This window comes from Monodelphis domestica, chromosome 5, assembly GCF_027887165.1.
Source record: "Monodelphis domestica isolate mMonDom1 chromosome 5, mMonDom1.pri, whole genome shotgun sequence".
In the NCBI taxonomy this organism is placed as follows: domain Eukaryota; kingdom Metazoa; phylum Chordata; class Mammalia; order Didelphimorphia; family Didelphidae; genus Monodelphis; species Monodelphis domestica.
This window is the reverse complement of record NC_077231.1, coordinates 322,678,369-322,692,860: the sequence shown is the minus strand read 5'-3', so window position 1 is coordinate 322,692,860 and position 14,492 is coordinate 322,678,369. Positions and strand designations below refer to the sequence as shown.

The 14,492-nt window shown below is 58.1% G+C and overlaps 1 protein-coding gene across 1 annotated transcript in view; it reads right to left on the bottom strand.

Moving 5' to 3' along the window:
* The window catches only part of VWDE (von Willebrand factor D and EGF domains), a 32,886-nt gene extending 19,636 nt beyond the window's left edge, over positions 1 to 13,250 (bottom strand). The window contains exons 1-7 of the mRNA XM_056800582.1: positions 12,923 to 13,250; positions 10,558 to 10,727; positions 9,460 to 9,688; positions 7,331 to 7,396; positions 5,822 to 6,072; positions 3,611 to 3,700; positions 1,611 to 1,755 (exon numbers count right to left, since the gene is read on the bottom strand). Of these exons, the coding sequence (XP_056656560.1) occupies positions 1,611 to 1,755; positions 3,611 to 3,700; positions 5,822 to 6,072; positions 7,331 to 7,396; positions 9,460 to 9,688; positions 10,558 to 10,727; positions 12,923 to 13,031 (1,060 nt within the window). The 5' untranslated portion in view covers positions 13,032 to 13,250. The remainder of the gene's footprint in view (positions 1 to 1,610; positions 1,756 to 3,610; positions 3,701 to 5,821; positions 6,073 to 7,330; positions 7,397 to 9,459; positions 9,689 to 10,557; positions 10,728 to 12,922) is intronic.
* Between the last annotated feature and the right edge of the window lie 1,242 nt (positions 13,251 to 14,492).

Here is a 14,492-nt window from a genome sequence, read left to right as displayed (position 1 = left end):
TAATCACTGTCCATCCATTAGACTATGATCTGCTTGTAACTGTGTGTTATTATTGTTTTTTCTTGAACAAAGTTCATTGGCTAAGCCCCCTGCTGGAGGTAGGGTGAGAGGAGGAATGAGGGGTACAGGAAGACAAAACATTCTCCTCTCATGTACCCCCACCATTTCCTAAAGCTTTGTCCATCAGAGCTTTTGAGAGAAAATTACAAAGGGGGGAGGATGCAATAGCAAAGAGGAACTCTCCCATTTCAAGTCTCCCAATCTGACTCCAGCCTAATCTTCCTTTCCCAATATTCCCCATTGCTCCCTCTCTGGGTTCCCTATTCCAGCCAGATGGGTCTCCCTGGGGTCTTTGCATCAGTCAGCCTCCATCCCTGGAATGGCTGATAGGATCCCCCTCATTTCAGCCTGTAAGATTCCCAAATTTCCTTCCAAGGCTCAGCTTGTGTGCCACACTCAATGGGCAGCTTCTTATACTTAGGCTGAGTTCTAGATCCCTGAGGCTGCCATGTTGGTCTCCATGTGGACTCTCACTAGACCCCTTCCCCCATCCGTACCCCTTTTTAAAGTAAACGAAATTAAAATTTGAAAAGTCTTCACCTTCTGTCTTAGAATCAATACTAAGTATCAGTTCCAAGGCAGAAGACAGGTAAGGGCTAGGCAGTGGGGGCAAGAGACTTGCCCAGGGTCACACAGCGAGGAAGTGTCTGAGGCCAGATTTGAACCCGTGTCTAGACCTGGCTCTCTATCTGCTGAGCTGTCCAGATGCCCCTATTGGCATCTTCTTTACCATTGTTTTGGTCATTCCTTTGGTTGAGAACAATAGATGTTTCAGTGACTACAAATCTGAGCCTCTGCTATAGGGTGGCCCTTAAATCCTGCTCCAAAGTGCCTCAGAGATGGTCCAATGGAACCCAAGAGCTTGGAGAGAGAGTGCTTTGGGACCCCCTAAGTCTGGCCCCCAGCCCCCCTCTGCCCGTTATGGCCCCTGGAGAGCTGCCCTGTGAGCCTCCCTCCACCCATTATGGCCCCCAGAGAATCCTCCTGAGAGCCCCCCTCTGCCCATTATGGCCCCCAGATAGCCCCCCTCCACCTGTTATGGCCCCCAGAGAGCCCTCCTGAGAGCCCCCCTCTGCCCGTTATGGCCCCCAGAGAACCCTCCTGAGAGCCCCCCTCCACCCGTTATGGCCCCCAGAGAACCCTCCTGAGAGCACCCCTCCACCCGTTATGGCCCCCATAGAACCCTCCTGAAAAAGCACCCTTCCACCCGTTATGGCCCCCAGAGAGCCCTCCTGAGAGCCCCCCTCTGCCCATTATGGCCCCCAGAGAGCCCTCCAGAGAGCCCCCCTCTGCCCGTTATGGCCCCCAGAGAGCCCCCCTCCACCTGTTATGGCCCCCGGAGAGCCCCCCTCTGCCTGTTATGGCCCCCAGAGAACCCCCCTCCGCCTGTTATGACCCCCAGAGAGCCCCCCTCCACCCCTTATGGCCCCCAGAGAGCCCCCCTCTGCCTGTTATGGCCCCCAGAGAGCCCCCTCCGCCTGTTATGGCCCCCAGAGAGCCCCCCCTCTGAGCAGGGGCTGGGACACAAGCTCTGGGCAACGGGCTCTCGCCTTGGTCCAGGGTGCTCAGCATCAGTGAGACTCCGCATCCTTGGCCAGGCCGGCCGGGCCCGGGGCAGAGGACTGGCACGGTGCTCTGGATCCTGAGCTGGTGCTCTCGGCCATCTTCCGCGATGGTGCTCGCCTCGGGGTGCAGCTGGCATAGGAGGAAAAGGGGGTGCTGAAGCCGTGCCCGCCGCAGTGAGTGCTCAGGGCATCCCTGGGGGTCCCTGGCCTGCGAGCAGCGAGCCTTTAGCATCGGGCTAGCCGGGCCCTCGAGCTCGGGCGTCCTTGGCAGCCAGGACAGCCCCCAGGGCACAGGACGTGGCACGCAGGAGGGATTCTCAGACGGACTGTGGCCTTGACGGCAGAGGAGGTGCATTTGATGATCAGAAATGACTGACGCTGACGGGCTCTTCTAAGGTCTGCCAGCCCTTGGCGTAGCCTTCAGACCTCCAAGTCTGACTGGACGTGCGCAGGACGGTCCTCCCATTGTGCGGTGCCAAAAGTGACGCCTGGACAGACCAAGGGGCCGCCTGCCAGTCTGCTCTGGCCTCACCCCAAGGGGAGCCGTGTCCAAAGTCTGCCCGGAGGAGAGCCTGCTCCGCTCAGGGAAGAGCCTGGCTGCAGGAGCTCCGAGGACCTGCTCCAGAGAGCCCAGCCAGCCCCGGGACCTTCTTGTAAGCCGCAGAGCAGTGAGTTTGGGGGAGGCAGGCTCGGCCCCTCCGGTCGCTGGTGCCTTTGAGTCGGGGCGCGTAGAGGGGGCAGGGCCAGGCTCGGAGTCAGGAAGATAGGAGGGTACATCTGGCACTAGCTGGGTGACCCTGGACAAGTCACCTCACCCTGTGTGCCTCGGTTTCCTCATCTGTAAAATGAGTTGGAGAGGGAGCTGGCTGACCCCGCCAGCATTTCTGCGGAGGCAATCCCCAACGGGGTCACCGGCTCAGCCCCACCGGACGACGTCCACGTCAGCAGCCACATCTGGGAGCTCAGGAAGAGCTGATGGGACCGTTGAGGATCTGCGCCCCGGGGATCCCGGCTGAGACGCGCCCGCACCCTTCTTCTTGGTTGGACTCCTGCCCAAGGTGGGACGGGCTGGCGCAGAGGGTTCAGGCTGACGCTGAGCAGCCCCTGGGCAGCCCCTCTTCAGGCACACGAGAAGACAACTGTCTGCCCAAAGACCCATTTCCCAGAGTCCCGCGGGGCAGCGCCTGGACGAAGGAGAAAGGCCAGGCGATATGCAGGGCGACAGGGGGCGCCTCCCAAAGATGGCGGCGACAGGGATGGCCAAGCCTGCAGGCTCCTGGAAGTCGACGACGTCTGAGGACGACCGAAAATGGAGCAGCCAGAAACAGAGATGGGTGAATGGAGCCCCGGACGACGCAGCAGCCGTGGCTGGGCAGGAGGCCCATTGCAGGGCTTGGGCAGAGGCCCCTGCGAGTGGCCTGAACCCCAAAGAAGAGGGGGAGGAGAGGAGCACAGCAGAGGGGGCAGAGCTCGGGGGTGCCATGGGAGCCCCGAGCCAGGCAGCTGGTCTGCAGATGGCTCTTGTTGCTGTGCCGAGTCCGGCAGAGACGGAGACGGCTTTCCAGGAAAGCCCCCAGTGCCGTCCGTCCGGGAGAGCTGGTCACCACAGAAACGACCCCAGGCCACCAGAATGGCCACCCTCCAGGCCCTGTGTGTGGGAGCTACTCTCACAGGCACCTTGGAGGCTCCTCTGCGTCCTCAGGGGCCAGGAGGAATGTGGAAGCGCCTCTCAGATCCAGAGACAGGAAGAATCCTCCGTTCCTAATTTCCGGTTGGACTCAGGATGGCTAAAAAGCCATTGAGGAAGCCCCTCGGCGGGCCCTTTGAGGCTCCACTTTTGGAGCGCTTTAAGCTGAGCAAAGCCCTTCCCCGCAGCAGCCCAGTGAAGCTGGCAAGCCTGGCGCCAGGCCCTCCGTCTGCAGAGGGGAAGCAGGATCAAACACACACAAAGCGCACCCAGCTCCCGGCGTCTCCCCTCCACCTACCTGAATGCCTGCAAAGAATTCTTCACTGTGGGTGGCCGAGCTCTGAACGGCCGGATCCTCCAGGAGAAAGGTAGCCGCTCTGCAGGAGACCTGTGGACAGAGGCCTTGTCTCAGTGACCAGCGTCAGCCACACCGCCTCAAAAGGTGCCTGGAAGCTCCTTCACTCTGGAGAAAGCAGAGACCCAACCAGATGGGCTCTGGCCTCCCTGGGGACGTCCCAGCACCCTGTCTCAACATCTGGGAGCCCCCAGAGGGCAGTCCAGTCTGTCCTTGACAAGGGTCCCCTCCAGACCTCCAGCCTTTGCTGGGGGGCCTCCGGGGAGGCGGGACCCTCCCCTCTCCCAAAGCAGCCCCTTCCAGAATGAGAAATCACAAGTTGGGGGCCATTAAGAGAGGAGTGCAGACGAGCCAGAGGCCGCTAGCCCTGTCGGCATCCAGGAGCCCCTGGACTCTGAGGCAGCCCTGAGACCCGCAAGACAAGAAGCTCTTTAAAGCGACATTACAGAATTCTGGGCGGGGAGAAGCCAGGCCTGGAACCCAACTGGCAGAGCCCCCAGAGGGCAGACTGGGGCAGCCAGGGGGAGAAGGAGAAGCTCACTTTCTTCCCCAAACTGAGATGCCACCTTCCCCTAAGCAGTACAGATTCAGACCAGAAATCACCCGGGAACTCAGCCAGTGTGTCCTAGCCTGAGCTGTTATCACAGGATAAGCTGTTATCCAGAGCCACCGAGGCAAAAGCTGAAGAACGAGCCATGCTGAGGAGGCCAATTTAGTGGGAGAAATCCAGGGCTTCGAGGGCAGGCTGAGGCAGTGTCCTCCTGGGCTGCCCCCGAGCTGCGATTCCTTCGGGATCCTGTAGAAGATGGGCTTCTAGTCCGGCGTGTTGATGTTGTTTCACCCCTCTGAGCACCAAGTTATAAAGACCAATTGCAGGGTCATGGCTCATGCCAGGTCTGTTTCTATCTTTGGATGTACTTCATAGGAGAGATGAGAAAAGCAGATGAAAAATGAGAGCCGGTGGCCCAATAGTGCTCCAGAGACAGACCCCTCAGCCTAGAGAAACAGGAGTCCTTCACTAGAGGAAATCTGGGATGCGTGCCGAGAAGGGACAGGTTTTAGCTCAGACACCTCTCTCCCATTTACTCGATCCACAGTTCAGGCAAAAGGGTTAAAGAAACTACACAGTCTACCCTTCAGGACTTCCTAACGTGGCATTTGTGGAAGAGTCCTTTATTGGGCCAACTTTGAGACGAAGAGGAAATTTCACTTTCTAGGAAGCACCTAAGAGCCACCTTTCAGATGGACGGACACAAAGGCCCTTCAGGAATGATTCCAGTGCCCAGAACTAACTATTCAGGGGAGAAAGGGTCATGGACATGCTTGGATCCCCCCAAAGTTATGTTATCATGACATAATGACAAGGTCTGTTTTCTTACAGTGAAGAATCGTTATTGATTTTTTAAATTTTTCTTTTAACCCTCACCTTCCATCTTGTGTATTGGCTCCAAGGCAGCAGAGTGGTCAGGGCTAGGCCATGGGGGTCAAGCGACTTGCCCAGGGTCACCCAGATGGAAAGTGTCTGAGGCCAGATTGGAACCCAGCACCTCCCATCTTTAGGCCTGGCTCTCCATCCACGATGCCTCCCAGTTTCCCCCTCAATTTTTTTTGAATGGCCAATCCGCTGATGACTTAGGAGGCAGTCTGAGAAGTCCTCAGGCCTCCAAATCACTCCTTGACCAAGCAGGTGCTGAGCCTTTCCCAGTACAAACACCTATCCAGAGCTGAGCCAAACAAACAAGCCTCCCCAGTGCCAGGAGTATCCACTAGACACTGTTCCCTGAGAGCGCAGCCTTGGACAACCCAGTCACCCCTTTACCATGGAGTGTCAGCAGGGGAGGATGTCTGTACATAGAGGAAAAACTCTGGGTGTGAAATATAAAGGTGGTCAATTAGGAAACGGTGCCAGGAAGGTGGGTTTGTCTGCTTGAAGAACAGGAGCTGAAGGCATCCACCCGAGGAGATGGCAACAAAACCTGCAGATGGGTTTGGTGGCGACCACGGATATGTCTACCATCACCGCTTAAAACCGGAAATGACACGAATGCCAGGGAAAGGCTGGCGTGAACTCCAGATGATCTCTCTGCTACAGACAGACGTACTTTTAAGACACCCGGCAATGCCCTTTGGAGGAAGCCCACTCTTCCCACCTACCCTGTCTCCGAGCCTCACGTTGATGCCATCAAGCTCTAAAAGGGAAGATTCCTCGACGGTGGTCTCCTGCTTCAGCTCCTCTTTGAATCCTTCTGAAGAACGTCTGGACCAAGCAATGATGAATCCCAGGGGGCTGCCGGGGAGGGACGCACCAAAGGTGCACCGCAGGAAGATCCTGCTTTCCAGCCACGTGATTGTAATCTCGGGAGCCCCTGGACGGGGTGGCGGTGCTGCTGGGGCAGCCAGAGGCCCTAAAGGAGAAAGAGATCCAGTGTTTAGATTCTTTAACAGAAAAGGGGACGAGAGACAAGACTCTGCTTCCAGCTTCAATTCATTCAATGATTCTTAGTAAAAATGATCTTCGCCTTTAGACTGGGGATAAATGGCACGGCTGGACTCATCCCAAACATGGCGGAGGCTGGCAGAGGGATGGACGAAAGCTGGCCGATGCCCTAAAGGGGGAAACGGGATCCCATAAGATGTGACCTGAAGCACATTCGAGGAGGACGGGAACATTTTCTGGTCTTCCACAAGGTGGAAAACGTCCTCTTTGGATGGATCCCCTCCAGCCCCAGCGGAGCAGCCATTCACCCACCGCAACAAGGCACGTTTACTGTTTCTATTCCTGAGCTAAGTTCAATGGCTGAGCAGTAAGCCAGAGGCATCGTTCCAAAGGATGGCCGAGACACAAAACCTCCCCATGCTCAGCCTCCCAGGGAAAAGAGCCTCCTCATTAAAGACCCAGCGACGCCTCTTCCTCCAGCACACTCCCTGCCAGAACTGCTCTTTCGGAGAGCAGAGCGACACTGACTTGTTAAGGAAATGCCTAGAATACTCAGACACAGCCGGCCCAGCCTCATGTGGAGGCTCGTGTGGAGGCTCATGTGGAGGCTCCGGAGCCCAGCCTCATGTGGAGGCTCGTGAGGAGGCTCATGTGGAGGCTCCGGAGCCCAGCCTCGTGCGGAGGCTTGTGCGGAGGCTCATGTGGAGGCTCGTGTGGAGGCTCATGTGGAGGCTCCGGAGCCCAGCCTCATGTGGAGGCTCGTGCAGAGGCTCATGTGGAGGCTCCAGAGCCCAGCCTTGTGCGGAGGCTCCGGAGCCCAGCCTCATGTGGAGGCTCGTGCGGAGGCTCATGTGGAGGCTCTGGAGCCCAGCCTTGTGTGGAGGCTCAGCACTCTCTTTACCTCCAGGAAATGGAAGGTGCATTTTACATGGCTCCATTCAGAGGGATGAGCTGGAGCTCTCTGAGACTCTGCTGAGGCTTGTTTTATTGTATTTTAAAGAAAGGGAACAGCGGCCTTATCCGTGACCATTGGGAACCGGAGGCGACAGCAGGAACACTGCTCTGAAAGAAAGCCTCGGTGCTGCCCAATTCGGGAGCCGCATCCAAAGGTCCAGGCTGGCCTGGACCCGTGACGGGCCTTATGGACACGGCCCAGGAGAACCAAGCTGGCCACCAGCCAGGGCCCCGGGCCGAGGGGCGCTCAGGCAGAGCTGCCGGTTCCTCACCTGCACAGGTGCCCTCCGCGTCCGCTTCGTCGGGGCCACACAGTGGCGATGCCGGGCCGGAAACAGCTGTGAGGACAGACACGAGTGAGTTCAGGCTGTTCATACGAGGGGGCTTTCGGAACGGCGATAACTAGTGGCCGGAGACGTCCCCGTTGGGGACACTCTGTGCCGGGCCCCCACGGGCTCCCCACGGGCTCCCCGTGCTCCGACTCAGCTCAGACCCGTAACTGGGGGCGCGCCAGGACCTTCCCTAATTCAGGGGCAGCCGCGGTCCGCCTGGCTGCCAACACTGTGATCCTGGGCGTCCGCTCACGGCTTCCTCCAGCTCTAACCAGAGCGCCGCCCTCAGGCTGCTAGCTGGGCTCTCTGTGACACAGACAGGCCACATGGAGTACAGACGCGCCGTGCTGTAGACGCGCCGTGCGGGGTGGGCTCGCGTGCGCGGAAAGACCCCAGACGTGCACCCAAAAGAAACGGCCGTCAGTGCGGCTCCCCCCGACCACGACGCCCAAATGGGTTTCTAAGATCCCAGAAGTCCAGGCTGGGAGCCGTCGGACCTTCCTGAGCTTCTCGAGTCGGGTAACTTTTATGTGGATAAACAGGCTTAATTCTAATAAATTTAATAAAAGCATCACAAGGTTTCATCCTAAATTGGGCCTTAGCGATGAGCGGATTCAGTGTTTGGGGATGTCTCGGGGGCCTCCATTCTAGCTTCAATCCGGCACCCCAGCAGCAGCTGGACGTACAAGTCCCGGAGTCACCATCAGCCCTGCAGCGCCCCGAAGGGAGGAGCTGAAGGTTTAAAAGTCAGCATGGGGTGCAGAGAGGACACGGGCTTCCCAACCCGTCTTGGCTGGTCTTTCTCTCTGAGCTCTTAACTCATCTCCTGATTTCTGACTTGACTGGCTGTGATGAAGGAATAGATTGTCATCTAACTTGATACTCTCCCTCTCTCTCTTCTGTCTCTGTCTCTCTCTCCCTCCCTGTCTCTCTCTCTGTCTGTCTGTCTCCCTCTGTGTGTCTCTGTCTCTGTGTCTCTCTCCCTCCCTCCCTCCCTCCCTCTCTCTCTGTCTGTCTCTCTCTCTCTCTCTCTCTCTCTCTCTCTCTCTCTCTCTCTCTCTCTCTCTCTCTCTCCCTCCCTCTCTCTCTCTCTCTCTCTCTCTCCCTCCCTCTCTCTCTGTCTCTCTCTCTGACTCTCTCTGTCTCTCTCCCTCTGTCTCTCCGTCTCTCTCTTCCTCTCTCTCTCTCTGTCTCTCTCTCTCCCTGTCTCTCTTCTGTCTCTGTCTCTGTCTCTCTCTGTGTGTCTCTCTCCCTCTCTCTCTCTCTCTCTGTCTCTCTCTTCCTCTTTCTCTCTGTCTCTCTCTGTCTCTCTCTCTCTCTCCATCTCTCCCTCCCTCTCTTTCTCTGTCTCTCTTTCTCTCTCTCCATCTCTGTCTCTCTGTCTGTCTCTCTGTCTGTCTGTCTCTGTCTGTCTCTGTCTCTCTCCTCTCTCTCCTTGTGTCTCTGTCTCTCTGTCTCTGTCTCTCCCCCCCCCCCACCTCTCCTGCTCTCTTTTATTCTCCTCCATCTCTCTCCTTCTGTATTTCTCATTTTCCATGCATACATCCATCTGCCCGGTGGAAAACTGGCCAACAGAGTGAGGAAGCCCTGGAGGGGGCCACGCCAGTGGTTCTTCACCTCCCTCATGGGCTGTGGCCATGGGATTGTCAGAGATCAGGGCTGGAGGCTGACTGTGAGGCCTCTAGATGCCTCCATCTCAGTTTTCAAGCCCATCTCCCTGTGCCCCCCCCCCACCTTGGTGATTTGGAGCAAGTCGAGGCTCCTCTCACACTCAGGCTCTCCTGCCTTCACCCATCTCTCAGGGCCCCTGGCACAGGCCAAGCCGGGCAAGCACGGGCTCCTTGTTGAACCATGAGGGGGGTCAGGGTGGTGCTGTGGAAGGAGTCCTGGATTGGGGATCATAGTCCCTGGGGCCCCATCCCAACCATGCTCTGGAGGGGCCCTCACCATCCCTGGGCCCCCCCCCGAGACCCCCTGCCCGCATGGCTCCTGCACTGGGCACCATTTCTGAATGACAGCCCAGCAAATGGCTACTGGGAGCCGAGGCACCGGCTCTCTAGGGGCCTCACCTTCCGCGCAGTAGCCCATACAGCCCAGGGTGGGCTGCAGGAAGTAGACCAGGAAGGATCGGCAGTTCCTCACTGTCACAGGGATCCGGAACAGGCAGCAGTCCTTGGCGGCACCCAAGAACTCCCAGGAGGCGCAGGCTGTCAGCTGCACGGCCTCCCCGGGCAACGGCAGGGCTTCGCCTTCTCTCAGAGACAGCCAGAGCGGGACCTGGGTGCCACAGCGGTGTGCCTATGCCAGGAGGGGAAGAGCAGAAGGCACAGCGGCTGTGCAGGGGGCAACAAGCTCTCCAGGCATTTGGCCAAGCGGCTCGTGAGCAGAGGAGTGGGCATCTGCCACCGCCACAGCCTGCAACCGCAATGACCATAGTGGGAGCAGGCAGTCGGGCAGGTTCCCGTTCCCGGTGTGAGGGGCAGGGGGCTGGGCAGGACAGAGGCCCCCCACCCCATCTGCAAGTCCTGGCACCCTGGGCTGTGAATAGGAAGAAGCTTAGCAAATCCTGTGCTTGCAGTTAAGGGCAGGTTGCAAAGACAGAGCCTCCTATCCTGCCAGGCCCTGGGCCTCCCCAAGCCCCCACACACCTGGGAACCCACTCCAGGTCAGCCAGCTGCCCGAAATAAGCACCCGTGTTCTCTCTGCGTTTCCCATGGACTCTACCCCAATTCTCTGAATGGAGACCAGGCGGAGAAGGAAAACTGAGGGGTGGGGGGGGCACTGGCATGTGTGGAGTTAGATGTGACCTGTGAATGCCCCTTTGGGGAGGCCAGTGTCCCTCTCCTGGGGCCCTGCCTTCCCCCGCCACCTCCTCAGCTGCCATCATCATTTCCCAGGTGCCTCTGCTCGCTGGGTGCCGCCTATCCAAATGGAACGCCTCACCGAGAAGAATCCCGGCTTGGGTCTGAAGTTTGGGGCAGCGGCATGCTGTAGAGGCTCTCTCTGCCTTCCTGCCCTTCTGCCCAGCAGGCAGTGTCCCACCCTCACTGCCCGGCCCATCTTTGGGCCCAAGAAATCCAAAGGCCGGAATGATTCACTGGACTGGGAAGAAAACATGGCAGAGACATCACATGCCCTCTAGTGCGGCGGACAAAGTGAGACGTTACCTCTACGCACGCGGTGGGCATCTCTGCGGGTCTGTCTGAGATCTGGAAGCGGTACCAGCCTGGGCGGAGGGAGCGGTCACAGGTCAGCTCCGCAGGCTCTGAGGCATTCCAATGCACGCTCCTCCGAGGGCTCTGCAGGACCTGGTGCCCTCCGGGAGAGCATTCCCGAGCTAGGGACCCGGAGGAAGCAGGGGTTCAAGCACCAGCTGTTTCGCAGTCTAGGCACAAGATCAGCAGGAGCCCCGATTTCACCTCCCTCTGCTGGCCCCCGGCCCATTCTCAGAATCTACCCTGGATAGAGGGACTGAGCTTCAGGGCTGACCATCCAGCCACAGGCCCACCACAGCCTGGACCTCCGGCTTCTCCCGGATATCGATACTGTGTCCAGCAGTGAGCTGGAAACTCCTCTGCAGCGCTGCCCCCAGAGAGGAGCAAACCCTCCATCTCCTTCCTTTCGGGTCTCAGCGAGAGAGAGAGAGACATCCCTCATCGTGGATTTAGAACAGCCAAGCAACAACCCAGAGCTCCAAGGCTGGTCCTTGACTTCCCCAGATGGGGCTCTTCCAAGGACAAGACCAGAGTGGCCCAGAGGAGCTACGTGTGTCCTCGAATGCCAAGGAGACTAAAAGTCGCCCATGATCCTTGCTTGAATCAGCAGGCTTCCGAGACATCAACTCAAACTCTGGGGCACAAGAAAGAGCAATTCCGAAAGGAATCAGAGGGCGGTTACTAAAGCCGCGAGTGGGGAAATCCTGTCCAGGAGAAGAGGAATGGCTGCACCATGACCAGGAGAGAAGTGAGCTGAGCCCAGCGGGGTGGCTGCCCCCTTCCTGGAGGGGTTCCAGCCCCTAAAGTGAGTCCTAGAAGGAATGAAGTGGACAGCTCCTCCTCCCGCTCTCTCCCCTCTTCCCCCTGCCCAGGCCCTTCCCTCAGTTTCCCTTCAGGGATGCAGAGGCTAGCTCGGAGCTGCTCAAGCTTCTCATCGGGTTTTACAAGGAAGGGCTTCTTTACTCTCCCAAGTAGCTGCCGTTTTCCTACTTAAAAAAGTTTCTCGACACGTTTCACAAAAGGCTTAAAGGGCTCTTTGGACCAGAAGTTCTGGATCTGCTTCTAGAAGAATTGCAAGTCTGACGTTTCAGGAAAGCCTGAAGAACCCCCTCCCTGTGCTAGTAACTCCTGGGGGGCCACAAGGGCCTTCAGCAGCCCTCCTTAATCAATAACGGTTGAGAAAAGTCACGGGGCTGGATGGGCTGGGCTGGGATTGGAGAAGTCCTGGCCGGCTGTGTACAAAGAGGAGACGGTGCAGACCTATGCAGGACTCTCCCCGCCACCTCCACCCCCAGCCTCTCAGTGGCTTCATCTTCCCTGTGACCCACCCAGGCGAGAGGCACAGTGACCCCCACCCCCTCCCCAGGCTTCAAAGGCATCTCCTCTGCCCAGAGTGCTGGGGCTGTGGATGTGGGCCTGGAAAACAAGGACCAGCCCGCATTGGTTTGCTAGTCCAGGGCCTGGTTACAGCGGGCTCAGAGCCCTCAGTTTCCTCAGCTGTAAGACGGTCTTCGCAGGTATGTGGTGAGGCTCGATGTAGCTCGAGGCTCCTGGTCTAGCTTTCTCCTTTTCCTGAGTCCTCTATTCTTGGGTTAGGGTCAAAGCCATTGAGGGGCGCGCCTGGGGAGGGGCGGGGAAAGGGAGGCTCCACACTGCAGGCCCCAAACGCTAGCAGAGAGGAACCAGTGCCTGAACCCCTGCGGGCAAGTCCCTGGCCACCCTTCCCTCCCTCTGGCTCTGGGATCTGGGGCTCCGCACCCGCCTTCCTTCAAAGATGGGGGAGGGAGCCAGGAGGCCAAGTACCAGCAGAAAGCCTCCTCCTGCCCCCGATGCTCGCTGGGTTTTCCAGTGATCAGACGAATTTAGAGGAGGACCCTGAGGGTCAAAGGAGGTCTCGGACGTTTGGAAAGCAATATCGAGACTTAAAGTGCATCTCAAAGCCAAGGCGGGGGACGGGGAAGGGGGGGGGGTCAGTTCCCTGAGCCCCTCCGGCCCGTCCAACGAGCTCCAGCAAAGCCCCTAGCGGACTAGAGGACGCGGGGCGGTGCCACTAACGTCTAACCAGCAGGCGCACTGGGCTCCCACCCGCACCTCCAAAGCTGCCTCCGCGTTCGAGCACTTTTTCGGCTAGACACAATGGGAGCTCCTGCTTCGTGAGCCGTAAAGGCTCACGCCGGGGGAAGCCTGGAACTCCCCTGGGGAGGGAGAGAAGGGGCCAGAGCTGGGGGCGCATTGAAAGCTCCAGCTCCCAGGAGCTCACACTAGGGGCGCGCTCCGATTGGCCGATCTCCACCCCTCTCCCTGGGCCGGCTCTTACCTGGACTGCCCGCCTGGGCTCCGGCCGCCGCCCTCGACTCCACCATCCACGAGCACATGACAGTCACCCAGAGCACCGGGGCGCCTCCAGCTGGGATCCCCGGACCCATCCCGGCCCCGGAGCAGCCCGACGTTTTCGGGGAGCTGGGCTGGGGGAGGGGGGAGGGAGTCCAGCTCCCCGCCTTGCCACCTCTCCCTAGCGCGGAGCTACTCTCTTGCCCTCCCGCAAGGCCCACCGTCCTGCAGAACCTGAGCAGCTCTGGCTTTGCAGGGGCCTCAAGATGCTCCCGTCCCAGCCCTGGGCCCTCTTCTTTCCCCTCCCACCACTTCCTTCTCCTCCTCTGCCTCTGGGCCAGGCTGCCTGGACACCTCCCCCCTTCTCCTATTTAACTCCTCCCCCTTTCCGGTCCCCTTCTCCCCGACAGCAGCCCCCTGTTCCCCCGGAGCTGCCTCTCTATCCACAACAGGCCTGACCCTAAATGGGGGAGATGCATTCCCCACCCACCCACCCAAGGCAAGCAATAGAGGGATGGAGAAGGGCCATTGCTCACTCCCACCGTGGAAGATGGCTTTCCAGAGCCCTCCCTCCTCTCTCAGCACCCCAAGCGCTCAGTAGAATAGGACTAAGAGCATCATACCCATTTGGCTGACAACATCAGCGAGGCCCAAAGAAATGAAGATAATATCATTTCTATGGTGCCTTCTATGTGCCAGGCACTGGGCTCTACAAGTTAGGTCCTCACAGCAACCTTGGGAGGTAGGTGCCATTATTACCCCTATTTTTCAGATAAGGAAACTGAGGCAAACACAGGCTAAGTGATTCTCCAAGGTCATGGAGCCAGTGTGTGAGTTCAAGCCTTCCTGACTCCTATTTTTCTTGGTCTTGCCTCCTTGAGCCCAGGGCTCCCTGGCCCAGGGTCAGGGCCCCGAGTCCCTGAGATGTGAGCACCCTCCAGCTCTGGTTAGCCCTGAGCAGAGCAAAGTCTTGAAGGAAAGCAGTGATTTATATGTACACATAAACAGATGTGTATGGATAGTCATGTGTATGTGTGTATATATGAAGAAAGAGGGGGGAGGGAGGGGGAGAAAGAGACAGACAGACAGACAGACAGACAGACAGACAGAGACAGAGAGACAGAGAGAGGGAGAGACAGAGAGACAGAGAAAGAGAGAGAAGGGGGAAGTTGTGAAGAGCTTTCAATGCCAGAGAGAAGGGTTTATATTTTATATATAATAGGGAGTCATGGGAGTTTATTGAGGGAGAAGTTATAGGATCAGACCTGTACTTTAGGAAAATAACTTTGATGGCTCCAGGGAGGGAGGAAGGGAGGAAGGAAGGAGGGAAGGGATAGAGGGGGGAGGAAGGAAAAGTGGAAGGAAGGAAGTCCATCATTTTATTGAGGGCTTATTATTTGCAAACCCCTGAGTGTACACCAAGAAAAACAAGTCAGTCCTTGCTGGCAAGCAGCTCTCATTCTGATGGGGGAGACAACACCCAGGGAAGGTCTCAGCTGTGCCAGATGCAAAGCCCCAGGGTCTTTGGGGGCAGTGACAAGGCAGATGGTGGTACT